This window comes from Salmo trutta, chromosome 26 (assembly GCF_901001165.1).
Source record: "Salmo trutta chromosome 26, fSalTru1.1, whole genome shotgun sequence".
Taxonomy (NCBI): Eukaryota; Metazoa; Chordata; class Actinopteri; order Salmoniformes; family Salmonidae; genus Salmo; species Salmo trutta.
In genome coordinates this window covers 29,348,453-29,376,411 of record NC_042982.1, presented here as the reverse complement: position 1 = coordinate 29,376,411, position 27,959 = coordinate 29,348,453, and the positions used below count along the sequence as shown (strand labels likewise).

Below are 27,959 nucleotides of genomic sequence, written 5' to 3'. Positions count from 1 at the left end.
TACCTCAGCTGCTGTGGTGTAGACACGCACAGGCTGAACAGCCACCCGTTTGAGAGACAATAATACCATTCCAGATAAGGCACAATGCACTGCAGTGCTTCTGTTTCAACAATGCATAGGAGAAATATGAGTGCTGCCCAGTGAAATGGAAGAGTTCTGTTTTTGTTAAAAGCATGAAATAACTTGTTATGCATTTTGACCTATTGTTGAATGTTGCAAGGACATAGTAGCATTGTAGAAGTTTGGTATTTTGCCATAGGCTATTATCAATAAAAGATATTGTCAGTCTAAACTGATTTTGTGTGTGACATTCAACAACATTTCTTAAACAAATGTATCTGAATGCCTTGGCATGGTGTTTTGGTTAATAATGACATGACTCTGTATGAGGGAGGTGGGTCAAACTGCTCTCTCAACTGTGTAGTTAAGGTGAAAGCCAATGAGAATTCCCCACTGCATGTTGTTATAGACAATTACTGTAAATTCACAGTTTCAACTTCCTCTAGGAAAGTTGTTCCACCACTTGTTAAATCACCAAACCCAGTTCCCGTTAGGGACTTTGAGATTATTTGAATTCGTAGTGTTGTTTAACCATAGTGTGGTCCTTGTGTTCTCTCCTCTCCTGTCAGGTTTCGTGGTGGGCCAGTGTGGACTGTATCAGACTATAGCCATGTTCCTAGTGGCCTACTTCATCATCAGTATGACAGTGCTATCTGTGTGTGCCATCTCAACCAATGGAGCTCTGGATGCAGGAGGGGCCTACTGTATCCTCCTCAGCAATACACACACACACACAGCTGTATATGATAGTCAGATGTATAGACATGTTATTTCAGGCGACACCACCCCATATACTTTACACACACTCCACCTCAGTGTTCTTTCTTTTTCATTAATGTAGCATTGCATTCGTCCAGGTATTTGTGTGTGTGCCAGTGAATGGCTGGTATTTCTTTCATTTTATCTGTAAGACACATTGTGACTGTGTGAGAGGGGGATGTGTGTGTGTGCCTGCGCCTATTCTTTCAGTGCCTTCACTACACTATAGTGTGCACATACAAACACACTCTTTCTCACACACATATTGACACTCACTCTTAACTCCTGTGGGTCCCAGCCTTAACCCCCTCCTCCCCCAGACATGATAAGTCGTGCGTTGGGGCCAGAGTTTGGGGGCAGTCTAGGTGTTATGTTCTTCCTGGCTAACGTGTGTAGCAGTGCCCTCTATATCCTGGGTCTGGTTGAGGCCATAGTAGCAACTTTCGGGCTTCCAGAAGGTATACAGACATACTCTCTCCGTTTTCCTGCTTTGTTTGAAGGTCGATGTTTTTTGGGATGAATCTTGTCCTGGAGGCAGAGCTGTGCGATTTCCACAAGATGGGCCAGCGGCAAAGTCAACATTGGCTATATATTGTAAAAATTGATGAAAACAAAAATGTACTTTTTGGTCATAATTTAAGGTTAGGCATAATGTTGGAAGTGTGGTGCGGTTTAAAATCTGATTTTATTACTTTTTGGCTGTGACAGCTAGTGACTACCCTGCAGAGCTGCCTCCAGTACATGAGCCATCCCAATAAATGCCAACCTGCGCTCTGTTTACATTGACAGACTACTTTTCTAGTATGTTTGTATTTGATCTAAAACTAATCTGATTTCACAATGTCTACTAATGCATTGCATGCACATGTTAAAGCTTATTGAATCAAACTGAATACATTTAAATCAAACTGAATTGGATTCCCACCCTTTGACCTTTCATGGTCTGTTTCAGCTTTCACCCTTTCACCCTCATTCCTTCTCTCTCTCTCTCTCATCTTCTCATCTCATTAACCCCCTACACCTTTTAACCTACTTACCACCATCCCTCCCTCCCCACTCCAGATGGGGTGAGCCCAGCAGGTTCCCTCCAGGTGTTGCCAGCGGGGTATTGGTGGTCGTTGCTCTATGCCACCGGCATCCTCCTCCTCTGCCTGCTTGTGTGTCTGGTGGGGGCAGAGATCTATGCCAAGGCCTCCTTCCTCATCTTCCTGGTGGTCATGCTGGTGCTGGCCACCATCTTTATCAGCTTCTTCGCCGTGCGCCCGCGCACCATCCTCCTGCCTGCCGCCCTGCCCGTCCACAACAACACAGGGCCACAGCCACCCAACATGGCCAACTTTACCGGCTTTAAACTGGACACACTGCTGGGCAACCTGGATGGTGAGTAAGGGATGTGTGTGTGTTACTCACCAACATAAATGTGTGTTCCTAATGTACTGTATGTGTCATGCTAAATAGAATTTCGCTTGATTTTAAGGCTGCATTATAACTTTTTGGGCGCCACTACCAAATTGACATAGAAATGTGTGTTATAGAGCTTTCATTCTCATTGAAAGCAAATCTAAAAAGCAGTAGATCTGTTCTGAGTGCACTATGCTTCCTGTTCTTAAGTTTCGTTTTTGCATCTTTTAATTTCGGTTTTGTACACCAGCTTCAAACGGCTGAAAATACATATTTTTGGTTATGGAAAATATATTTCACAGCAGTTTAGATTTGTACAAAATTCTCTACGCTATACTTGCTTGTTTTCTCACATAAACTGAAATTAGGCGGTTTAGAATTTTAGCAACCAGGAAATGGTGGAGCAATTTGTGCATAATGCATATTTTAAGGAATGAATATAGCAAATAATTATTAATGTGAGCATAGGCAATGTGAGTGACGTCTCATGTCAGTTATGCATACTTTATGGTGGCAGAATTTACTGGTTTATCACACACACACACACTAATTATAGGCTTAGCCTCTTGATTTACTGAATGTTTACCAGGGTTGCTGGCAGTGAAAAAGGTAATTGATTATTTAGTTGTAATTAGTGGGTCTCGTAAATATCTTTTGGCTCCCCATTTCCACCGTAACGTACCAACCTGACTACTGAGCTGAAGGATTTATATTCTGGGTGGAAATCAACCTTCACCTTCAAAGACCTTGTTATCAACAAAATCATACATTGACACACTTACACACTTTGTTTGCCACTCTAAAGCTTTCCCTCCAATAAGAAAGAAGTGGGTTAAAAGTCAATGGCTTCATACAGTTGAAGTCGGAAGTTTACATACACCCTAGCCAAATACATTTAAACTCAGGTTTTCACAATTCCTGACATTTAAGCCTAGTAAAAATTCCCTGTCTTAGGTCAGTTAGTATCACCACTTTATTTTAAGAATGTGACATGTCAGAATAATAGTAGAGTGATTTATTTCAGCTTTTATTTCTTTCATCACATTCCCAGTGGGTCAGAAGTTTACATACACTCAATTAGTATTTGGTAGCATTGCCTTTAAATTGTTTAACATGGGTCAAATGTTTCGGCTAGCCTTCCACAAGCTTCCCACAATAAGTTGGGTGAATTTTGGCCCATTCCTCCTGACAGAGCTGGTGTAACTGAGTCAGGTTTGTAGGCCTCCTTGCACGTGCACACTTTCTCAGTTCTGCCCACACATTTTCTATAAGATTGAGGTCGGGGCTTTGTGATGACCACTCCAATACCTTGACTTTGTTGTCCTTAAGCCATTTTGCCACAACTTTGGAAGTATGCTTGGGGTCATTGTCCATTTGGAAGACCCATTTGCGACCAAGCTTTAACTTCCTGACTGATGTCTTGAGATGTTGCTTCAATATATCCACATAATTTTCCTACTTGATGATGCCGTCTATTTTGTAAAGTGCACCCGTCCCTCCTGCAGCAAAGCACCCCCACAACATGATGCTGCCACTCCCGTGCTTCATGGTTGGGATGGTGTTCTTCGGCTTGCAAGCCTCTCCCTTTTTCCTTCAAACATAACGATGGTCATTATGGCCAAACAGTTCTATTTTTGTTTCATCAGACCAGAGGACATTTCTCCAAAAAGTACGATCTTTGTCCCCATGTGCAGTTGCAAATCGTAGTCTGGCTTTTTTTAATGGACGTTTTGGAGCAGTGGCTTCTTACTTGCTGAGCGGCCTTTCAGGTAATGTTGATATAAGACTCGTTTTACTGTGGATATAGACACTTTTGTACCTGTTTCCTCCAGCATCTTCACAAGGTCCTTTGCTGTTGTTCTGGGATTGATTTGCACTTTTTGCAACCAAAGTACGTTCATCTCTAGGAGACAGAATACGTCTCCTTCCTGAGCGGTATGACGGCTGCGTGGTCCCATGGTGTTTATACTTGCGTACTATTGTTTGTACAAATGAGCGTGGTACCTTCAGGTGTTTGGAAATTGATCCCAAGGATGAACCAGACTTTTGAAGGTCTATAAAAAAGAAATCTGAGGTCTTGGCTGATTTCTTTAGATTTTTCCCATGATGTCAAGCAAAGAGGCACTGAGTTTGAAGGTAGGCCTTGAAATACATCCACAGGTACACCTCCAATTGACTCAGGCTAATTTACATCATTTACATCATTTATCAGAAGCTTCTAAAGCCATGACATCATTTTCTGGAATTTTCCAAGCTGTTTAAAGGCACAGTCAACTTAGTGTATGTAAACTTCTGACCCACTGGAATTGTGATACAATGAATTATAAGTGAAATAATCTGTCTGTAAACAATTGTTGGAAAAATTACTTGTCATTCACAAACTATAGTTTGTTAACAAGAAATTTGTGGAGTGGTTGAAAAACGAGTTTTATTGACTCCAACCTAAATGTATGTAAACTTCTGACTTCAACTGTATGCACCACAAGCTATATCTGAAGTTGACATGGCAAGATGAAGCATTTCTGTCCTTTTTGAATTCTAAGTCCTCCTTGACCTCTCTAGGGGGTGTGGGACGCTACCGTCCCACCTGGCCAACATCCTGTGAAATTGCAGAGCGCCAAATTCAAAAACAGAAATACTCATTATAAAAATTCATGAAACATACAAGTGTTATACATCGGTTTAAAAATTAACTTCTTGTTAATCCAACCACGGTGTCAGATTTCAACAAGGCTTTACGGCGAAAGCAAACCATGCGATTATCTGAGAACAGCGCCCAGCAGACAAATCATTACAAACAGTTAGCAGCCAAGAAGAGGAATAACAAAAGTCAGAAATGGCGATAAAATGAATCACTTACCTATGATGATCTACATATGGTTGCACTCCGAAGACTCCATGTTACACAATAAATGTTCGTTTTGTTCGATAATGTCCCTCTTTATGTCCAAAAACCTCTGTTTTGTTCAGTAATCCATTGGAACAAAGCGTGGTCACAGACAGACGAAAAATCAAAAAAGCACCATAAAAGTTCGTAGAAACATGTCAAACGATGTTTATAATCAATCCTCAGGTTGTTTTTGTCATAAATAATCAATCATATTTCAACCGGACAATAGCTTCGTCAATAGAAAAGGAGAAACAAGAAAGGCACGCTCCCGGTGACGCGCTGGACTCATGTCTGGAAATTTCCACTGTCCTTTCATTGAAAGTGGTGTCTCTCATTTTTCAGAGTAAAAGCCTGAAACAATACCTAAAGACTGGCCACATGTAGTGGAAGCCATAGGGATTGTGAACTAGGTCATAAGTCTTTGTATGGTGGATAGGCTTTCAATGGAAAAACAGGCATTTCAAAATAATAGCACTTCCTGGATGGATTTCCCTCAGGTTTTTGCCTGCCATATCAGTTCTGTTACACTGACAGACATTATTTTAACAGTTTTGGAATCGTTAGTGTTTTCTATCCAAATCTACCAATTATATGCATATCCTAGCTTCTGGACCTGAGTAGCAGGCAGTTTACTTTGGGCACGCTTTTCATCCAAAATTCCGAATGCTGCCCCCTACCCTAGTGAGGTTAAAGGCAAGAGTCCAGCGTGTCATCGGGAGCGTGCCTTTCTTGTTTCTCCTTTTCTATTGACGAAGCTATTGTCTGGTTGAAATATGATTGATTATGTTAATCAATACAATTTTTGTTGTTGTTAAATATCTGAATTTGGGGAGGATTTGGACATGAAGCTGATTGAATTTATATCTAACCCTCCCCTAGCTGACTATGCTGTGGACTACACAACAGGAACCATGATGTCCTTTGCCACGGTGTTTGCGGTCATGTTTAACGGTTGCACAGGCATCATGGCCGGATCCAACATGTCAGGTAATAAATCGTTTTTTGATCAAAGGAGTCGGTCAGGAGTGTGATTGTGTGCGTGTGTAGTCTGTGTCTAACCTGGTGTTGGGCTGTGTCCCAGGTGACCTAAAGAACCCTAGCAACTCTATCCCTCGAGGAACCATCACAGCTGTCATCTTCACTTTCATCATCTACAACCTCCTCAGTCTGATGGTGGCCTGCTCCTGTGACCGGTCAGTCACACACACACACTAGTTTGGGCATAATCTATGTATATAAACACACCTGTAAACACGTATGTTCACATACAAATATTGGCACACACAGGCCCAGTCCATCTCAAACTTTACAAAAATTTGCACTCGCATTTACAATTCTATCTCTGACACTCTCACACACTTTCTCTCACTCCCTCTCCCATCTCTAGCTCAGTGCCAGTGTGCAGTATTGATGTGGCACTAACACAAGTGTTGCCAAAGTGCTAAAATGACATAAAAGGCCCTTTTAAAGATGCATTGGAAATCAATACAGCCATCAATTATACTCCTCCCTCCGCCTGTTTCGCCCTCTCCCCCTCAGGAGATCAGACATGGGCAGATAGAAAGGGAAGAGAAATATGCTGACTCATTGACCGTGTTTACATGCCCACCAATATCCCGTTATTATTCGGGATACTCAAGTATTTGAGTTGACGCATATAAACATCATATCCCATTTATAATAACCTGAAAAAGCTTGTATCCCAGTTATGAGAAACCCGGAGAAGATGCCTGGGAAATGCTGATCTTAGATGGGATACTGTGGCATGTAAACATCTTATCCCGTTTACTGTTGTTTTTGCAGTCTGCGCAGGCTCAGTATTGCATATCATGTGTGTTGATGTTTTCATCTGATTGTCAAACAAATCACTTAAAAAAATACATTTGAAAAAAGTAGGCTATACCTGCGCATTTCCATCCACCATAATAATAGATTTTGCTGATACAGCGTAGCCTACTGGACCGTGTAGCCTGGTGGCTACTTCCACCCCTAATTTAGATACATTTCCATCCACCATAATAATAGATTTTGCTGATACACCATAGCCTACTGGACCGTGTAGCCTGGTGGCTTTGGCTACTTCCACCCCTAATTTAGATACATTTCCATCCACCATAATAATTGATTTTGCTGATACAGCGTAGCCTACTGGACCGTGTAGCCTGGTGGCTACTTCCACCCCTAATTTAGATACATTTCTGCTTATCATTTCCAGCATTTGATAGGCCATTTGTCAACTATAATTATACATGCAGCTTCTGACTAAAAAAGTAGTGCTAACCAGAATGTCTTGCATCAATAGAATGAATGAATTAGTAATGTAGTTAAGACCGGTAAAGTTGTCTGTTTGGTTAGGGACTATGGAGGAAGCTCCACAACAGTAAAAAGATTGTTCCTGTGTGCAAAATGTCCAAATGTCATCCGTTTGGCTGGGTTTTAAGGAAATGAACAGTTGAGAAAACGATTAAACACCTTTCTGATAAGACTTCAGTTTGCCTTGGGTGCATATTTTATGTGGTAGAAATACTGTCTGCTTACGTTAGTGTAAAATATATAAGTTACACGTGCATTTGCATTTTCTGGAGATGCTGAAAAAACAAAGTTATATTTCTCTACTCCTGTTCCCATTTGTTATATAATTCTAGGCCTACTACTAGAAATGGTTAATTCTGCAGGAGTTAATATGATATTTCTCTACATGTGAGAGGTTATAGGTCTACGGTCGGTGTCCAGATTTCTGTTACTGTTCCATTTAACCCATTTGAACTTAAATTAGGAATATTCACTTTATTTATGGATACAGGATACTCGTGAGCGGGATATCAAAGGTGCATGTAAACAGCTTATCCCGAATAAGACCTTAAGCAGGATATGAGCTACTATCTGGAATACTTTGCGCATGTAAACGTGGTCATTGATGGATAATGTAGTAGTTGATCAGACGCTGGATCATGAAATCCTAGGTGGTTGATTTCTACACAATCTAGATCATGAGGGAAGTGGCATTCAGGACCGGTCAGTACCTTTCTCGCATGCACGCATACATCCTTTTTTACACTGAGGAAATTGAGTCCATTTCAATCCATACTTCAGGATATGAACAAAGGATAACAAGAATGCATTTCCTTTTCCAGTGTGTTCAGTCCGGTTGTTATCTAGCTGTGTCCTTATCTGCTGTTGGTTTAGTGTTGCTTTATTGATGTTGGACAGGGCCCGGCATGCAGTGGAGTGTGACTTTATTGGTCTTCGATAGTCGGACTGAATGGAGGAAATGTACAGGGTTTATGAATGATACTACCTCCAATGTCCTTTTATGGTACTTGATGGTGCCTCAACCATATCTAAACCTTTTACTGAACTGTCTCAGTAGTTACTGCACATGTGAAAACACACTGACTGCTCCTCCAGTTGTACATGGAGTACAGTAACCCTGTGGAAGAGTACAGTAACCCTGTGGAAGAGTACAGTAACCCTGTGGAAGAGTACAGTAACCCTGTGGAAGAGTACAGTAACCCTGTGGAAGAGTACAGTAACCCTGTGGAAGAGTACAGTAACCCTGTGGAAGAGTACAGTGACCCTGTGGAAGAGTACAGTGACCTTGTGGAAGAGTACAGTAACCCTGTGGAAGAGTACAGTGACCTTGTGGAAGAGTACAGTAACCCTGTGGAAGAGTACAGTAACCCTGTGGAAGAGTACAGTGACCCCGTGGAAGAGTACAGTGACCCCGTGGAAGAGTACAGTGACCCCGTGGAAGAGTACAGTGACCCCGTGGAAGAGTACAGTGACCCCGTGGAAGAGTACAGTGACCCCGTGGAAGTGATAATGGTAACTTGGCCAGAGGTAAAGTCACCATTTCATCATGCATGTTACTGGAATCATAAACGTTTTATTTCTGGCCAGGGAATTCCACATTGATTATAACCTAATTTACTTAAAAGGGCTGTATAACATTCTTGACTAGAGGTAAACGCTCATAAATGCCAATTTACATTATGAAACAGTTACACCCTTGTCACAAGGCAGGTCACAGGTTTTCTTTCAACAATAGGCCACATTTTCTTTAGTTGAAAGTTACAGTTGGTTGTCAGTTATAAGGCCGCAGAAAAAGGGGCAAGAGTTTTTCCAAGTCAAGTCACTATTCAGGAAAAACTCATTGCGCTAGTCAATGATTGTTACATCTGTCACCAAACTAGAGAACTTTCTGCACTTATCATAAATATGATATTAACTTTTAAAGTGAATGTGTCAGCAGTGTGTCATTAAGAGACAGACTAAATGGATTACTCAGATTAAATAGGAAGAAGGTGCATTAAGAGACAGACTAAATGGATTACTCAGATTAAATAGGAAGAAGGTGCATTAAAGCCATCAGTCAACGTCACGTCAACGTGACATTACTAAATGCCAAACACTGGACCCCCCCCCTTCACCACGGACACTCTTTTATTTTATTCCACCTTTATTTAACCAGGTAGACCACTGCAACTGCGACCTGGCCAAGATAAAGCATAGCAATTCGACACATACAACAACACAGAGTTACACATGGAATAAACAAACATACAGTAGAACAAAAGAAAACAAAAAGTCTATAAACAGTGAGTGCAAATGAGGTAGGTTAAGACAATAAATAGGCCATGGTGGCGAAGTAATTACAATATAGCAATTAAACACTGGAATGGTAGATGTGCAGAAGATGAATGTGCAAGTAGAGATACTGGGGTGCAAAGGAGCAAGATAAATAAATAAATACAGTATGGGGATGAGGTAGGTAGATAGATGGGCTGTTTACAGATGGGCTATGTACAGGTGCAGTGATCTGTGAACTGCTCTGACAGCTGGTGCTTAAAGCTAGTGAGGGAGATATGAGTCTACAGCTTCAGAGATTTTTGCAGCTCTTTGCATTGCTATAGCAACAACGCCTCGATGAAGGGAAAGCAGTTGAATGTCTATCATGGTCTGGGTAAGTGATTTTTCACTGAGGAGGAACAAATCATATCTTTTTGAGTTGGATGTTATTCCCCTTTTTTTTTGTCAAATAGTAGCAGTACCCAGAAGTATCCAACAGGTGGCGGTCACACCATCTCACATGAGGAAGCTCCCTTTGTATTTCACACTGACATTCTGAGGGGTTTCTTAGGTAGCGTTTACACGGGCAGCGCAATTCTGATCTTTTGACCAATCACATTTAGTTGTTTTCGCATCAAATTAGATTTTTTTCAGAGCTGATTGGTCGAAAAATATCAGAATTGGGCTACCTGTTTCAATGCAACCTTACTGATACAGAAATGGTGTAACCTTTGAATAAAGACAAAGTAAATTGCTCCCCTCTTACATTTACGTCATACTCTGCATTCTTGGTAAAAGGCACTGTGTTCACGTAACATAAATGTCAGGGAGATTAAGAATGGCTGTTCAGATCTACAATAGTGCTGCCTTTTGGTAGAATGACATCTGATGCATACCTGAATAGGTTACAGGTGTGTTTGTTACAGGTGCACAGTTATAGAATGTGTATGTGTTCTAGATGGGTCTGGGAAGGTGCATAGGAGCCCAATGTAAAAGATGATGAGGGTTTACTGTCCAGCTATGAGAAGTATATTAACCCAGTGTGACAGGGTAGCCAGTGGTGACAGATAGCCTATTGCCAACTCTCCACCCACTCACAACCAAATCCAGCCCAATCCCCCAATATACAGTAAGCTTAGAGTGAGTGTGTCTGTGTATCTTGTTTAGGGACTGAGACCTGAATGATCTGTGGGTATTTTACGGTCTGTCTCTTTCTTTGGATAAGTGAAGAGAGAGTGTGTGTTCCTGAATGAGTGACTGGTGTGTGCATTCGTTCTCTGGATGACTAACTACAGAGTGTGGTTGTGTGTGTATCTTTATTTTCCCTCTATGGATGAGTGACATTGGAGTTTGTCTATATATGCAGGTGTGGTGTATGTGTGTGTCTCTGGTTGAGTGACTTTGTTGTGTGTGTGTGTGTAAACCTCTGTGTATTGTGCATCAGTGACCTGTTGGCTAATCCCATCCTGCTATAGAAGCTTATGTATTTATTACTGGCTGAATAATTATATTAATTTAAATCTGCCTCCCTCTTTTGTTCTGCTATCTTCAACATGCAGCCTGGTGTGTGTGTGGAAGCTGTGCAGTCCCACAAGGCTCTTTCCATCTCTTTGCTTTTTCTTCTGTTTTTCAGCCCCCCCATATGGCTTTTATTTGTGTGTGAGAGAATGTGGTACTGTTTTTCACTCCATCCCGTTCTCCCTTGAGCATCTCGTCTCCTCCCTAGCTTCCCCTGGGGCTGTTTAATTCTCTCTCATGTCCCCTCCCCCACACTCGCTGGCTCGTAGTGCTAGTCTCTTGTCCAGACATTGAGGCAACAAGTCTAACATTCTCAGTCTCTGCCCTCCTCTGTTTTCGTCTCATACCTCTGTTCCCTTGCAATCACCCCACTTCAGAGTGCCTGTCCTTGGCTCTCTCTGTCCATCCATCCTTTATTTGCTTGCTATCTCTCCACCACAGATCTCTCTCATTGTCGGTCTCTGTCCGTCTCTGATCTCTCTGTATCTTTCTCGTTCCCCCCCTCTGTCCCTCTCTGTCCCTGCCAACACACAGGGATAGAGATGGAGAAGATGACGAGGAGGTTCATGTTATGTTGCCCATGACCTCTAATCCTGTGACCCCCAGGAAGAGTAGCTTAACCTGTCTGGGAACCTGGGACGCTTGCGTCCCACCCTAGTCAACAGCCAGTGGAATCGCGTCGCGCGAAATACAAATACCTCATAAATGCTATAACTTCAATTTCTCAAACATATGACTATTTTACACCATTTTATAGATACACCTCTCCTGAATCGAACCATGTTGTCCGATTTTCAAAAAGGCTTTACAGCAAAAGCAAAACATTAGATTATGTTAGGAGAGTACTCAGCCAAAAATAATCACACTGCCATTTTCAAAGCAACTAGATGCATCACAAATACCCAAAACACAGCTAAATGCAGCACTAACCTTTGACAATCTTCATCAGATGACACTCCTAGGACATCATGTTACACAATACATGTATTTTGTTGTTCGATAAAGTTCATATTTATATATAAAAACAGCATTTTACATCGGCGTGTGACGTTCAGAAAATATTTTCCCTCAAATGCTTCCGGTGAATCAGCGCTACAATTGACAAAATTACTATTCGAAAACATTGTCATTCAAAGAATTATAGATTAACATCTCGTGAATGCAATGGCATTGCCAGATTTAAAAATAACTTTACTGGGAAATCACACTTTGCAATAAACAAGGTGCTATGCTCAGAAAAATAGGCTAGGCGATACAGGTTAGCGCCATCTTGGAACCATCTAAAATCAAATATACTATTGTAAATATTCCCTTGCCTTTGATTATCTTCATCAGAAGGCACTTCCAGGATTCCTAGGTCCACAACAAATGTAGTTTTGTTCGAAAAAGTTAATAATTTATGTCCCAATAGCTCCTTCTTGTTAGCGCGTTCCGAAGGCTACTCACTTGTCGTCACGAATGTGCAAAAAATATATATTTACATTCGTTCAAACATTGTATAACATAAATCTTTAGGGCCTTTTTCAATCAGAGCTTCAATAATATTCAAGGGGGACGATTGCATTGTCTTACTAAACGTTTCGGAACAAAAGGGTACCCACGGGCGTCCGCGTCATAGTAGTAATGGCCCTCCCCCTATGACCAACTTTCCAGGCCTCTCGTTCGGTCAGTTTCTACCGGAGAAGACTCAAACCACTTTTTAAAGACTGTTGACATCTAGTGGAAGCCTTAGGAAGTGCTAAATGAATCCTAATCCTGTTTCATAGGCAAATTGTTGAAGGTGATTCCACAAATCAGATTTCCACTTCCTGTTAGGATCTGTCTCTGGGTTTTGACTGCCATATGAGTTATGTTATGCTCACAGACACCATTCAAACAGTTTTAGAAACTTTCGAGTGTTTTCTATCCAAATCTACTAATTATATGCATATTCTAGTTACTGGGCAGGAGTAGTAACCAGATTAAATCGGGTACGTTTTTTATCCGGCCGTGCAAGTACTGCCCCCTAGCCCCAACAGGCAACAGCTAATGGGAATCCTAATAAAGAAATAAAAAAACAACCATAAAAATAGTAGAAGGAATGAGAATGTAGCAAAACAATAGATAATATGAGAAAAGGGGTGTAGTAGAGACAGTCTGAGATTGAGAGAGGTAGAGTGAATGTGAGAGAGTAGCAGAGGGAGGGGTGGAGAGGATCTACAGGCCTTGTTAGCTATTGATCCCATTTAATACTGCTCAGCCTGTCTCTCTCTCTGTCTGTGTTGCTCTCTCTCTGCCTCCCTCCCCCCGTAGTTGGTTTTGAAGCTTATTTAAAAGAAATGGCAAAAGAATATTAGCAAATGAATAAACAAATGAGATGATCAATAAATGAGGTGTGGAATGAGTGTGAGCGTCCAATCTCCCCAGGCTCTCATTTAGCTGCACTCCCCTCTTCATTGTTTTGTTTATTCTGTCAGGGGCTTTACTTCGTTCTGTTCTTTATTTCCATGGCACAGCTCATTCCAGCTTCATGATCTGATCAGTAATCTGCATTATGGGATGGAGGGGACACGCCTGCTTATACAAATGCATAGCCTTCACAGACATGTTAATAAAAAAAAGCACATAAAGTACCAAAATGTGCATGAACACACACACACATGCACACATTCTGTCCTCTGCTCTCCCTCTCTGCATGGCACACATTCTGTCCTCTGCTCTCCCTCTCTGCATGGCTCACATTCTGTCCTCTGCTCTCCCTCTCTGCATGGCTCACATTCTGTCCTCTGCTCTCCCTCTCTGCATGGCTCACATTCTGTCCTCTGCTCTCCCTCTCTGCATGGCACACATTCTGTCCTCTGCTCTCCCTCTCTGCATGGCTCACATTCTGTCCTCTGCTCTCCCTCTCTGCATGGCTGCCACCTCTTTATGATGGCCTTGTTTTGGAGTGCAGGTTTTAAAATGTCAAGCTTGTTCAGATTTATACTGCACTTGCCACACATCACAGGAATTAATAACCAGGCTATAGCATTGACCAGCTCCATTATGCACGCACACATGCGCACACACACACCAGAGTAACTTTCAATGGTCCAACCAACACACGTTCGTACTCAAATGGCTTATGTTTTCACTGCTCTGTGTGTTTGTGCTGCTGGTGGATGGGAACATTTTTAAAGTGAATCATTATTAAGAATGTCAGAGAGCCTGATGAAAGCAATGGTTCATAAACGTTTAACTGCGGCACACAAATAATAACGCAGACTAACACTCACACACCAAATAACACACACACACAAATCATATCATTGGCATTTCCTAATTTTCAGACAGAGGGGACAGACAGGGAGTGGAGGGAGTAGACAGACAGATGGACTGGAAGGAGCGGACAGATAGAAAAACAGAGTGGACTAGAGAGATGGGTGGAGGGAAGGAGTGAGTAGAGTGGGGGAGGGTTTCATATGAATGTATATAATCTGATTTCTCTCTTATCCTCTCTCAGTATTCTCCTCCAGAGGGACTACAGTTTCCTGCGGGACATTAATGTGTGGAACCCGTTGGTGACTGTTGGTGTGTACTCCTCCACCATGTCTGCTGCCATGAGTAACCTGATAGGGGCGTCACGCATCCTCTACGCCCTGGCACGGGACGACCTGTTTGGTGGGTACACTTATGTCCTCCTCTTTCTCACTATCCACCTCACCCTTATTATTTTTCTTTATGGCTTCTTCTCTCTCCCTTCTCACTGGCGTTGTGTGTGGATATGGGAGAAGAATAGCGGTATTAAGCAGGTTTCCTCTGTAGAGTGGGCAGCTGGAGCAGAACAGATGAACTAGACTGAGCCATGCTGAACTAGACTGAGCCATGCTGAACTAGACTGAGCCATGCTGAACTAGACTGAGCCATGCTGACAGTGACTCAGCTCAGGATCACTAGCAATGCCTTTCGGGGGTTAAACATATATTTTAGCTTATGGGTTTTGTTTTTGCCTTGTTGTGACTGTATGATTAAAGGTGTTTGTAACTTCAAGTTCTTATCGTGTGTGTGTGTGTGTGTGTGTGTGTGTGTGTGTGTGTGTGTGTGTCATTCATACCTGGTGCAACCTGCTTGCCACTGTCCTACACCCACTGGGTAATGGATCCCCTAATATAGTTTAACACACATCTCTTCATCTCACCCAGTTTTAAAATATCTGCTCTCTTCGCTCTTCACCTTCCCTTTTTCTTCTCTTTTATTTTCCTCCCTCTCTCCATCCCCTGTTGGCTGCATTGATTTGAGTTGAAAGTCTGTCATTTAATTAATTTTATGTATCAACGGAAATGTGGTCCTAAACGTTAATTCCCTCCATCTTACTCCTTCTCCTCCTCCCTCTTGCTCTCACATACATACAGTTGAAGTCGGGAGTTTACATACACCTTAAACAAATACATTTAAACTCAATTTTTCACAATTCCTGACATTTAATCCTAGAAAACATTCCCTGTCTTAGGTCAGTTAGGATCACCACTTTATTTTAAGAATATGAAATATCAGAATAATGGTAGAGAGAATGATTTATTTCAGCTTTTATTTCTTTCATCACATTCCCAGTGGGTCAGAAGTTTACATTCACTCAATTAGTATTTGGTAGCATTGCCTTTAAATTGTTTAACTTGGGTCAAACGTTTCAGGTAGCCTTCCACAAGCTTCCCACAATAAGCTGGGTGAATTTTGGCCCATTCCTCCTGACAGAGCTGGTGTAACTGAGTCAGGTTTGTAGGCCTCCTTGCTCGCACACATTTTCTACAGGATTGAGGTCAGGGCTTTGTGATGGCCACTCCAATATCTTCACTTTGTTGTCCTTAAGTCATTTTGCCACAACTTTGGAACTATGCTTGGGGTCATTGTCCATTTGGAAGACCCATTTGCGACCAAGCTTTAACTTTCTGACGATGTCTTGAGATGTTGCTTCCATATGTCCACATAATTTTCCTGCCTCATGATGCCATCTATTTTGTGAAGTGCACCAGTCCCTCCTGCAGCAAAGCACCCCCACAACATGATGCTGCCATCCCCGTGCTTCACAGTAAGGATGGTGTTCTTCGGCTTGCAAGTCTCCCCCTTTTTCCTCCAAACATAACAATAGTCATTATGGCCAAACAGTTCTATTTTTGTTTCATCAGACCAGAGGACATTTCTCCAAAAAGTACAATCTTTCTCCCCATGTGCAGTTGCAAACCGTAGTCTGGCTTTTTTATGGCGGTTTTGGAGCAGTTACTTCTTCCTTGCTGAGCGGCCTTTCAGGCTATGTCGATATATGACTCGTTTTTACTGTGGATATAGATACTTTTGTACCGGTTTCCTCCAGCATCTTCACAAGGTCCTTTGCTGTTGTTCTGGGATTGATTTGCACTTTTCGCACAAGTACGTTTATCTCTAGGAGACAGAATGCGTCTCCTTCTTGAGCGGTATGACGGCTGCGTGGTCCCATGGTGTTTATACTTGGGTACTATTATTTGTACAGCTGAACGTGGTACCTTCAGGTGTTTGGAAAATGCTCCCAAGGATGAACCAGACTTGTGGAGGTCTACAATTCATTTTCTGAGGTCTTGGCTGATTTCTTTTGATTTTCCCATGATGTCAAGCAAAGAGGCACTGAGTTTGAAGGTAGGCCTTGAAATACATCCACAGGTACTCCTCCAATTGACTCAAATTATGTCAATTATCCTACCAGAAGCTTCTAAAGCCATGACATCATTTTCTGGAATTTTCCAAGCTGTTTAACCTCCCTAGGGGGTGTGGGACGCTACTGTCCCAACTGGCCAACATCCAGTGAAATTGCAGAGCGCCTTTTTCAAAAACATAAATACTCACTACAAAAATTCATAACACATACAAGTGTTATACATCGGTTTAAAAATTAATTTCTTGTTAATCCAACCACGGTGTCAGATTTCAAAAAGGCTTTACGGCGAAAGCAAACCATGCGATTATCTGAGAACAGCGCCCAGCAGACAAATCATTACAGTTACCAGCCAAGTAGAGGAGTTACACAAGTCAGAAATTGTGATAAAATTAATCACTTACCTTTGATGATCTTCATATGGTTGCACTCACAAGACTCCCATTTACTCAATAAATGTTTTTTTTGTTCGATAAAGTCCCTCTTTATATCCAAAAACCTCCGTTATGTTCAGTCATCCACAGGCTCAAAGGCAGTCACAACAGACAGAAATCAGAAAGGTATCGGTGAAGTTCGTAGAAACATGTCAAACGATGTTTATAATCAATCCTCAGGTTGTCTGAAACAAATTCTAAAGACTCTTGACATCTAGTGGAAGCCATGGGAAGTGCAATTTGAGTCCTAAGTCAATGGATACTGTAATGGCATTCAACAGAACTACAAAAATAAAAAATATCCTACTTCCTGGATGGATTGTTCTCAGGTTTTCGCCTGCCATATCAGTTCTGTTATACTCACAGATATTATTTTAACACTTTTGGAAACTTTAGAGTTTTCTATCCAAATCTACCAATTATATGCATATCCTAGCTTCTGGGCCTGAGTAGCAGGCAGATTACTTTGGGCACGCTTTTCATCTGGAGGTGAAAATAGTGCCCCCTACCCTAATGAAGTTAAAGGCACAGTCAACTTAGTGCATGTAAACTTCTGACCAAATGGAATTGTGATACAGTGAATTATAAGTTAAATAATCTGTCTGTAAACAAATGTTGGATAAATTACTTGTCATGCACAAAGTAGATGTCCTAGCCGACTTGCCAAAACTGTAGTTTGTTAACAAGAAATGTGTGGAGTGGTTGAAAAATGAGTTTTAATGACTCCAACCTAAGTTTATGTAAACTTCTGACTTCAACTGTATTCTCTCACTCCTCTCCCCCATCTGCAGGCACAGTGTTGTCTCTAGCTAAGAAGACATCTCACAATAGGAACCCCTGGGTGTCTGTCCTCCTCTCCTGGTTCCTAGTACAGGTAAGACAATAGGAACCCCTGAGGGGCTGTTCTCTCCTGGTTCCTAGTACAGGTAAGACAATGGGAACCCCTGAGGGGCTGTTCTCTCCTGGTTCCTAGTACAGGTAAGACAATGGGAACCCCTGAGGGGCTGTTCTCTCCTGGTTCCTAGTACAGGTAAGACAATGGGAACCCCTGAGGGGCTGTTCTCTCCTGGTTCCTAGTACAGGTAAGACAATAGGAACCCCTGAGGGGCTGTTCTCTCCTGGTTCCTAGTACAGGTAAGACAATAGGAACCCCTGAGGGGCTGTTCTCTCCTGGTTCCTAGTACAGGTAAGACAATAGGAACCCCTGAGGGGCTGTTCTCTCCTGGTTCCTAGTACAGGTAAGACAATGGGAACCCCTGAGGGGCTGTTCTCTCCTGGTTCCTAGTACAGGTAAGACAATAGGAACCCCTGAGGGGCTGTTCTCTCCTGGTTCCTAGTACTGGTAAGACAATAGGAACCCCTGAGGGGCTGTTCTCTCCTGGTTCCTAGTACTGGTAAGACAATAGGAACCCCTGAGGGGCTGTTCTCTCCTGGTTCCTAGTACTGGTAAGACAATAGGAACCCCTGAGGGGCTGTTCTCTCCTGGTTCCTAGTACAGGTAAGACAATAGGAACCCCTGAGGGGCTGTTCTCTCCTGGTTCCTAGTACTGGTAAGACAATAGGAACCCCTGAGGGGCTGTTCTCTCCTGGTTCCTAGTACAGGTAAGACAATAGGAACCCCTGAGGGGCTGTTCTCTCCTGGTTCCTAGTACTGGTAAGACAATAGGAACCCCTGAGGGGCTGTTCTCTCCTGGTTCCTAGTACTGGTAAGACAATAGGAACCCCTGAGGGGCTGTTCTCTCCTGGTTCCTAGTACTGGTAAGACACAGAGGAGAGAATAGGTCTGACTTCACCTGCTCAATAATCTCTGATCAGGTCAGATGAAGGAAAAGGTAGAGGGTAAATGGAAAAAGATAAATGGAGAGAGAGAAGGGTAGATGGAGAGAGGAGAAGGGAAGTACTTTGAGAGTACTGAGAATTGGCCAAGACATAACGAGAAAAGGAGATGGGAGGGTAAAGATACAAAGAGACAGAAAAAATAGATGGAGAGCTCTCTGATAATGACTGGCTAGTCAGATACTCTTCAAGAAGCGAGTGTTAAAGGCTAAATGGCTGATCTTTGTCTTCCTCTCATCCCTCGCTCCGCTTCTACACTGGAGTGGGGGAGTAATTAGAGTGAAATCATTAGCCTGTATCAGAGCTCATTAACTAGTCCTCCCCCTCTTTTCTGTCGCTCGCTCTTTCTCTCTCTGCCATTTGAATGATTCACTGATGACACAAGTGTGATTCTAATCTCACTCCATGTTAAACAATCTCACAGATGAGAGAAGGGGAGTGAGGGAGGTCAGGAAGGAAGGTGAAAGAAGGTGTTAGGCCAAAATGGAGATGGATATAGAGACAAGTCATGCATCAATTCAAAGTGATCCAGATGATATTTGAGGAAGAGGGAGACCTTGAGACTGATTTAGAAGCCCCTCTGTCTTGGTCTGGCCTTTAGTAAAGGGCTGTGTGATGTTAACTCAGCCTCTCAGAATAGCTTGGTGATTACCATAGGTTTACATGGACTGGACATACAACACGAAGACAACTGACCTGATCTCACTCACAGAGACACAGACAATGATGCAGTGGCAGGCCCAGAAGTTGCCCATACTGGCCTATGGCTGAGGGCTCAGTTAATAGCTAATTAATACTCTTGTTAAAGGGGAGAACTGAGGAGACTGACTCTCACTGACTTTGTTGTGGAGGTCAGAGGAGAAACTATTTCTCCCCTCAATCTATTTCTTCTCTCCTTTTCTCCATCTGTAGTTGGTGTTGTTCACAGGGAAGTTGAACACCATCGCCAGCATTGTAACCATCTTCTTCCTGCTGGTGTACGCAGCTGTGGACCTGGCCTGTCTGGCTCTGGAGTGGGCCTCAGCTCCTAACTTCAGGTACCAAATCAAATTGGGTTTATCACACATGCCGAATAAAACTGGTGTATACTTTTAATTAAATGCTTGCTTACGAAACTTTCCCAACAATGCAGAGTTTAAAAAAGAATAATGCAAAATTAAATGGTAACTAACGAGGAATAAAATACACAAGAATGGAGCTATATACAGGGAGTACCAGTACCAGATCAATGTGGAGCTATATACAGGGAGTACCAGTACCAGATCAATGTGGAGCTATATACAGGCAGTACCAGTACCAGATCTATGTGGAGCTACATACAGGGAGTACCAGTACCAGATCTATGTGGAGCTGTATACAGGGAGTACCAGTACCAGATCTATGTGGAGCTGTATACAGGGAGTACCAGTACCAGATCTATGTGGAGCTATATACAAGGAGTACCAGTACCAGATCTATGTGGAGCTGTATACAGGGAGTACCAGTACCAGATCAATGTGGAGCTATATACAGGGAGTACCTGTATATATGTGCACGTTCAGAAGTAGGCCACACCCTCTGGTGATGTCAGCGTTGACTTTCTGAATGGTACGGGGATGAAAGTCTTTGCGGGGCAGCAGAGTGGAGATGGTGATGTGGGAGTTGGGGAACCACTCAGAGGCTCTCTCTGCTACTCTGTTGACCAGGCTGCCTACTCTCTCCTGCTCCTCTCGCAGGTTGTTGGTGCCGGTGTGAATAATAATGTGGCCTGGTGTGCCAAAGTCAGGCTGGGACAGGATGTGGAGTGCATCCTTTCTTTTTGGGCATCATATTTTGCACACCTTGTGGTGGGGGAAGAGTTTATCCTCTTGGATGAATTTCCATTTGAGTCAATGAGGATGGCCACCTCAGTGGGTTTTACCAGATTAGTGCGTTTACGGTCTGGGGCTGGGGTACACAGGGCCTGTGTACATGTGGGGGTGTGTCGGGGGGAGCTTCTCTCTGTAGTAGGTGTCCCCATGTGAGCCACCTTGTTTACTGGGGTTGTGGGTAAAGGGTTGTCGGTATGGGGGGGATTGTGGGGTGGTGAGGGGCTGCAGCTTCTCTCTAGGAGTCTCTACAGTCTACTCTCTATGCTGCAACACCCTCTTGATGACAGACAATTCCTTTGCCATCTCCTCCTTTATCTGCACCAGCTCTCTCCTCATGGTGGCATTTACCTCAAGCGCTGTGGTAAGGCTCTCTCTCAGCTCCTGGACAGAGTTCTTCAGCTGGGTCCTGCACTGGTTGATCTGGTCCTGTAGAAGCTCTGTGTCTGGGCTGGTGGTGGTGTAGCTGCGGTCTGCTCCTTCAGCTCAGTAACCCATAGCTCTAACAGAACCAGCCTGTCTCTCAGCAGGCTGATGGTAGTGTGGTCTTGGCTCTGGTGGTTGTAGGCAGACAGGGGGGAGGATAGCCCTGCTGTTGGGGTGCCTGAGGTGAGCGGAGAGGTCGGGTGCTGTCCTTGTCTTTTTTGCTTTCTGCCATCTTCCTTAGAGTGGGGAAGTCTCTCTCTTTCCTCCATCTCTCTCTTTCCTCCATCTCTCTCTTTCCTCCATCTCTCTCTTTCCTCCATCTCTCTCTTTCCTCCATCTCTCTCTTTCCTCCATCTCTCTCTTTCCTCCATCTCTCTCTTTCCTCCATCTCTCTCTCTCTCTTTCCTCCATCTCTCTCTCTCTTTCCTCCATCTCTCTCTCTCTTTCCTCCATCTCTCTCTCCTCCATCTCTCTTTCCTCCATCTCTCTCTCTCTCCCATCTCTCTCTCTCTCCCATCTCTCTCTCTCTCTCCTCCATCTCTCTCTTTCCTCCATCTCTCTCTCTTTCCTCCATCTCTCTCTCTCTCTTTCCTCCATCTCTCTCTCTCTCTTTCCTCCATCTCTCTCTCTCTTTCCTCCATCTCTCTCTCTCTTTCCTCCATCTCTCTCTCTCTTTCCTCCATCTCTCTCTCTCTTTCCTCCATCTCTCTCTCTCTTTCCTCCATCTCTCTCTCTCTTTCCTCCATCTCTCTCTCTCTTTCCTCCATCTCTCTCTCTCTCTCCTCCATCTCTCTCTCTCTCTCTCCTCCATCTCTCTCTCTCTCTCTCTCTCCTCCATCTCTCTCTCTCTCTCTCCTCCATCTCTCTCTCTCTCTCTCCTCCATATCTCTCTCTCTCTTTCCTCCATCTCTCTCTCTCTCTTTCCTCCATCTCTCTCTCTCGCGCTCTCTCTCTCGCGCTCTCTCTCTCGCGCTCTCTCTCTCGCGCTCTCTCTCGCGCGTTCTCTCTCTCTCTCTGTCTGTAAAGATATAAGAGGGGGTCACTCTATTTTAGATGTTTCCAAAACTTAATTGCTCTTTTTTGAGTTTTTATTATTAGTGGATATTGGCCTAATTCTACCCTGCATGCATTGTTTGTAGTTTTCCTCTGGACACGTAGGAGAATCTTACAGAACTCTGCATGTAGGGTTTCAATGGGGTGTTTGTCCCATTTGATGAAATCTTGTTTTGCAAGTGGACCCCACACCTCGCTGCCATAAAGTGCAATTGGTTCAATGACATATTCAATTGGTTTTAGCCAAATTTGAATAGGTATTTGAATTTGCTTTTTAATGGCGTAGAATGCCCTGCGTGCTTTCTCTCTGTTCATTCACTGCCTCATTAAGGTGTCCAGTTGAGCTCCATCTCTCTCTCTCTCTCTCTCTCCTCCATCTCTCTCTCTTTCCTCCATCTCTCTCTCTCTCTCCTCCATCTTTCTCTCCCCCCTGCCGTCTCACTCTGGTTCTCTCTCGTCTTCCTTTCACACACATGCTGCCCCCCCTCCTCCCTGCCTGATAGTGTTGAGTGTGTTAGTGTTCCACTGTATGCCAGCTGGGTGTTGTGCCCACGTGCTAATTAAGACATAAACTGTCCACTGCTCCCAGCTGCACATCTCAGAAGGGATGCAGATAAGTGTGTGTTGAATATGGTGAATCCTTAAACGTTGATGTGTGCTAGGGCTGCACAATTAATCAAATTTTAATCTAAATTGCGATATTGATGTTCAATATTCACAGCACACACACACAGACCCCACCCCCTTTCACTCCAGCAGGCAACATAGTTCAGTTAGTCTTCCAGCAGTACCTGTGTGCTGTTAATGATGTGTGCCTGGGTAGGTATGTGGACACATCTGTGTATCACAACTCATTTTTCATACAGGGGAAACTATCTCTACAAGTTCCTGCATCCCTGTACTTCTTTGTCCATATCAGTGCTTGTCCATGTGTCAAGGGTATATAAAGTGAACAAAGTTTTCTATATAGTTAACCAAACTTTTCCCACCCTCCGTATCTCCCTCCCTATTGGCCGACGGGATTCGGGCGGGGTGCTGATAAGGCGCGTGGTTAGCTGGCTGCTGTGGGGCACTTCCTTAATTCTATTAGCCTGTTGTTGCTGCTGTTGTCGCAGGGCGGGTATTGGGTGTTTGTTGTGTTCCCTGCGTCTCTTTCCAGCCGGAAATAATTGAAAGCCATTTAGTGCATCTCTCCCCTGAGAACTGCTCTCTAATTAGCATAACTCATTTAGCAGAAATATTTCCTCTTTCCCCTAAATTTGGCACACGGGTGTTTTAGCTGACAGGGAGCGGGCTACTGAATTATGATGTAGCGGAAGAGCTGCCCGCTTGTTAAGTGTGTGCGTGTGTCCTCTGTGTGCGAGAAAAGAGTGTAAAGGGATCTGTGAAATGGCGTGTGAAAATCTGTGTGTGCGTTTTCTCTGTGTCCAACACACCTCTTAATCTTTCTGAATGTGTGTTTAAAGGGCCGTGGAAGGCCTGTTGGCTGCAGCTTTATCAGGAAATGGCTCCTCTGGGTCAGTATGTTCTACTACTGATGGGACTGACTACTGATGGGACTGACTACTGGGTTTAGACCAGAGGACAGAGCTGAGTGGCTTAGACACACACACACACACACACACACACACACACACACAGGCTATATTTTTGAGTAAGACTTGAAAACCAGGCTCTGTTATTAAGTGAGTCTGAGTGTACGTTTTGTGCAGGTTACTACTAATTACTTCTAGAATGATATGTAATGTGTGAATGAGCCCTCACTGACATTGTATTTCTAGATCTGCCAGCTTTGTGTGCACTTGAGTCAAGTGTGTGTTTGCAGAGCGAGGGTGTTTAAGGTGATGGTCAGCCATAACAGTTATGTCATCTAATCATGATGTGTCTTTTGGCTGGCTGGCTGCCGTGTCCCCTCTCTCTCCCTCTAAATACTTGATGGTGGACATTTTGAATTTTTTTGCTAATATCAGCAAAGTGACATCAGCCATTGGGAAATGATTGGTAGCAAAGTAACATCAGTCATTGGGAAATGATTGGTAGCAAAGTGACATCAGTCATTGGGAAATGATTGGTATGCGAGAGGCATGGGGAATGCCAGCGACGCACTGCCACTAATGAGAGAGGGATTAAAGAGAGCGAAAGAAAGAAAGGGAGAGCAGGCAGGTTGAGCTTTTAACATAATGACTCCAGCAGGGAGGGAGGGAGAGAGAAAGGAGTGGATAGCGAGTAAGGGGGACTGTGAGAGAAGGGGGGGTGTAAGATTGAAAAGTAAGACATTGGGGGATGACAAATTGTGAAATTAGAGCTAAAACAAATGGAAAGTGTAGAGAGAAAGTTGAGCAAACAGTAGGGGAAAGAAGAGCTACACCTATATATAGAAAAGTATGTGGACGCCCCTTCAAATAGAGGATTCGGCCATGCAAGAGCACGGCCATGCAATCTCCATAGACAAACATTGGCAGTAGAATGGCCCGTACTGAAGAGATCAGTGACTTTCAACGTGGCACTGTCATATGATGCTGCCTTTCCAACAAGTAAGTTTGTCAAATTTCTGCGCTGCTATAGCTGCCCCGGTCAACTGTAAGTGATGTTATTGTGAAGTGGAAACTTCTAGGAGCAACAACAGCTCAGCCGCGAAGTGGTAGGCCACACAAGATCACAGAACGGAAACGCTGAGTGCTGAAGCGCATAAAGTCGTCTGTCCTCAGTTGCAACACTCACTACTGAGTTCCAAACTGCCTCTGGAAGCAACGTCAGCACAAGAACTGTTCATCGGGAGCTTCATGAAATGGGTTTCCATGGCCGAGCAGCCAAACACAAGCCTAAGATCACTATGCACAATGCCAAGCATCGGCTGGAGTGGTGTAAAGCTCACCTTGTCCCATGTGGCTCAGTTGGTAGAGCATGGTGTTTGCAATGCCAGGGTTGTGGGTTCGATTCCCATGGGGAGCCAGTACGGAAAGAAAATGTATGAAATGTATGCATTCACTACTGTAAGTCGCTCTGGATAAGAGCGTCTGCTAAATGACTAAAATGTAAAAATGCGTTATCTGGAGGGATGAATCACGCTTCACCATCTGGCAGTCCAACGGAAAAATCAGGGTTTGGCAGATGTCAGGAGAACCTGCCCCAATGCATACTGCCAACTGTAAAGTTTGGTGGAGAAGTCGTAATGGTCTGGGGCTGTTTTCCATGGTTCGAGTCAGGCCCCTTAGTTCCAGTGAAAGGAAATCTTATCAATGCCCCTGTGCACAAAGCGAAGTCCATACAGAAATGGTTTGTCGAGATAATTGTGGAAGAACTTGACTGGCTTGCACAGAGCCCAGACCTCAGCCCCATAGAGCACCTTTGGTAATAATTGAAACGCCGACTGCAAGCCAGGCCTAATCGCCCAGCATCAGTGCCCAACCTCACTAATGCTCTTGTGGCTGAATGGAAGCAAGTCCCTGCAGCAATGTTCCAACATCTAGTGGAAAGCCCTACATTTAGCAGATGCTCTTATCCAGAGCGACTTCCCAGAAGAGTGGAAGCTGTTATAGCAGCAAAGGGGGACCAACTCCATATTAATGCCCATGATTTTGGAATGAGATGTTCGACGAGCAGGTGTCCTCATACTTTTGGTCATGTAGTGCATTTCACTCTCCTCTGGTGATGGAGAGAATGGGGAAGTCATTACCGTCCTCTCCTTTTCTAATCTTCTCTATCTCTCCCATCACATTTTAGCGGGAACAACTTATCAATTAGCGCTCGGGTGCGTTCCACTCTGTTAATGAAGCTAAGTCTTTTAGCGTAGCCTAGCTCTCCCAGCTGGGCCCGGGCCTGTTCATTTGCATGGTAATTACAGTAGCTAGCCTTAATAGCGGTTTATCTGCTGAAGATGTTATTGCAGGAGATTGGGGTCGCTACGTGATCAATGACCCTACCTTTGTTTGCACCTGCCCTCATGGGGAACTCAGGTGTGATACACACATACATCACATTAACACACACATGCATCAAACACACATACATCACATTAACACACACATGCATCAAACACACATACATCACATTAACACACACATGCATCAAACACACGCAAATGCATACATCAGACACACTCACACTCATTGACACACGCATACAGTGCATTCGGGAAGGGATCAGACACCTTGACTTTTCCCACAATTTGTTACATTACAGCCTTATTCTAAAATGGATAGACATTTTTTTTCATCAATCTACACACAATACCCCATAATGACAAAGCAAAACCACTTTTTTTTCTGCAAATGTTTTAAAAATAAAAATGGGAGGGGTGAAAATATGAGATGTCCTTAACATGATCTAAAGTGCTAATTTCAGACAGCGCAGGTAGGGATATTTAAGATGAACCAAAAGCTGGTTTTGGCGGTTGGTTATGTTATGAATTTGACCGTGGAAACGCAGCCTATCCAGCCGTGATGCACACTGCCCATATGAGCATGGAGTAAGACCAGCCTAAGGTGCTTTTAGTGCCTGTATTTTTTGCATTTAGAAACATATAAACAATTTTTTTCCCATTTCGTTTTTTATTTGGCATAGCCTCCCCTCTCAATGAAGGCTTTTTTTTGTCCTGCCGAATGCAATCGCAAAGTAGTCTAAAGGATTTGGTTCCCGAGATCGCTTGGAAATAAATCTTAATCACCAACACTTTATTCAATTATAAAGTTTGCGAGGAGTAAAATGGTGAACTGAAATTCCCTTTTTACCAATGCCTTGCAGGCAGGCCCACATGATTTTGTCCATGCAGGTCCTGTTTTGGACGTGTGTAAAACCCTGTCTATGATGTACGTGCACATGCCCATCATGAAACGAGAGATGTGAATCCCGGTGAACCTTGTATTTAGAGGTTATCTGTAACCTGTAACAATTGCTTGTGTTCAGTTTCATTCACTGCATTACCAAAAGTATGTGGACAACTGCTCCTCAAACGTCTCATTCCAAAATCGAGGGCATTAATATGGAGTTGGTCCCCCCCTTTGCTGCTATAACAGCCTCCATTCTTCTGGAAAGGCTTTCCACTAGATGTTGGAACATTGCTGCGGGGACTTGCTGCCATTCAGCCACAAGAGCATTAGTGAGGTCGGGCACTGATGTTGGGTGATTAGGCCTGTCTCGTAGTCAGTGTTCCAATTCATCCCAAAGGTGTTCGCTGGGTTGAGGTCTGGGCTCTGCAGGCCAGTCAAGTTCTTCCACACCAATCTCAACAAACCATTTCTGTATGGACTTGTTCACGGGAGCATTGTCATGCTGCAACAGGAAAGGGCCATCACCAAACTATTGCCACAAAGTTGGAAGCACAGAGTCATCTAGAATGTAATTTGTATGCTATATCATTAAAATTTCCCTTCACTGGAACTAAGGGGCCTAGCCCGAACCATGAAAAACAGCCCCAGACCATTATTCCTCCTCCACCAAACTTTACAGTTGGCACTATACATTGGGGCAGGTAGCGTTCCCCTGGCATCCGCCAAGCCCAGATTTGTCAGTTGGACTGCCATATG

The 27,959-nt window shown here is 43.5% G+C and overlaps 1 protein-coding gene across 2 annotated transcripts in view; it reads left to right on the top strand.

Annotated features, from left to right (window-relative positions):
* Positions 1-27,959, top strand: part of LOC115163613 (solute carrier family 12 member 9) — a 61,440-nt gene that overhangs the window by 10,934 nt on the left and 22,547 nt on the right. Inside the window, exons 2-10 of one of the 2 annotated variants that reach the window (XM_029715640.1) lie at positions 630-764; positions 1,140-1,277; positions 1,882-2,199; positions 5,990-6,097; positions 6,192-6,303; positions 14,679-14,836; positions 18,064-18,133; positions 18,862-18,874; positions 20,021-20,145. In XM_029715640.1, coding sequence (XP_029571500.1) covers positions 630-764; positions 1,140-1,277; positions 1,882-2,199; positions 5,990-6,097; positions 6,192-6,303; positions 14,679-14,836; positions 18,064-18,133; positions 18,862-18,874; positions 20,021-20,145 — 1,177 coding nt within the window. Of the gene's footprint in view, positions 1-629; positions 765-1,139; positions 1,278-1,881; positions 2,200-5,989; positions 6,098-6,191; positions 6,304-14,678; positions 14,837-18,063; positions 18,147-18,861; positions 18,875-20,020; positions 20,146-27,959 lie in introns of both variants that reach the window. The other variant, XM_029715639.1, reaches the window with a different exon arrangement.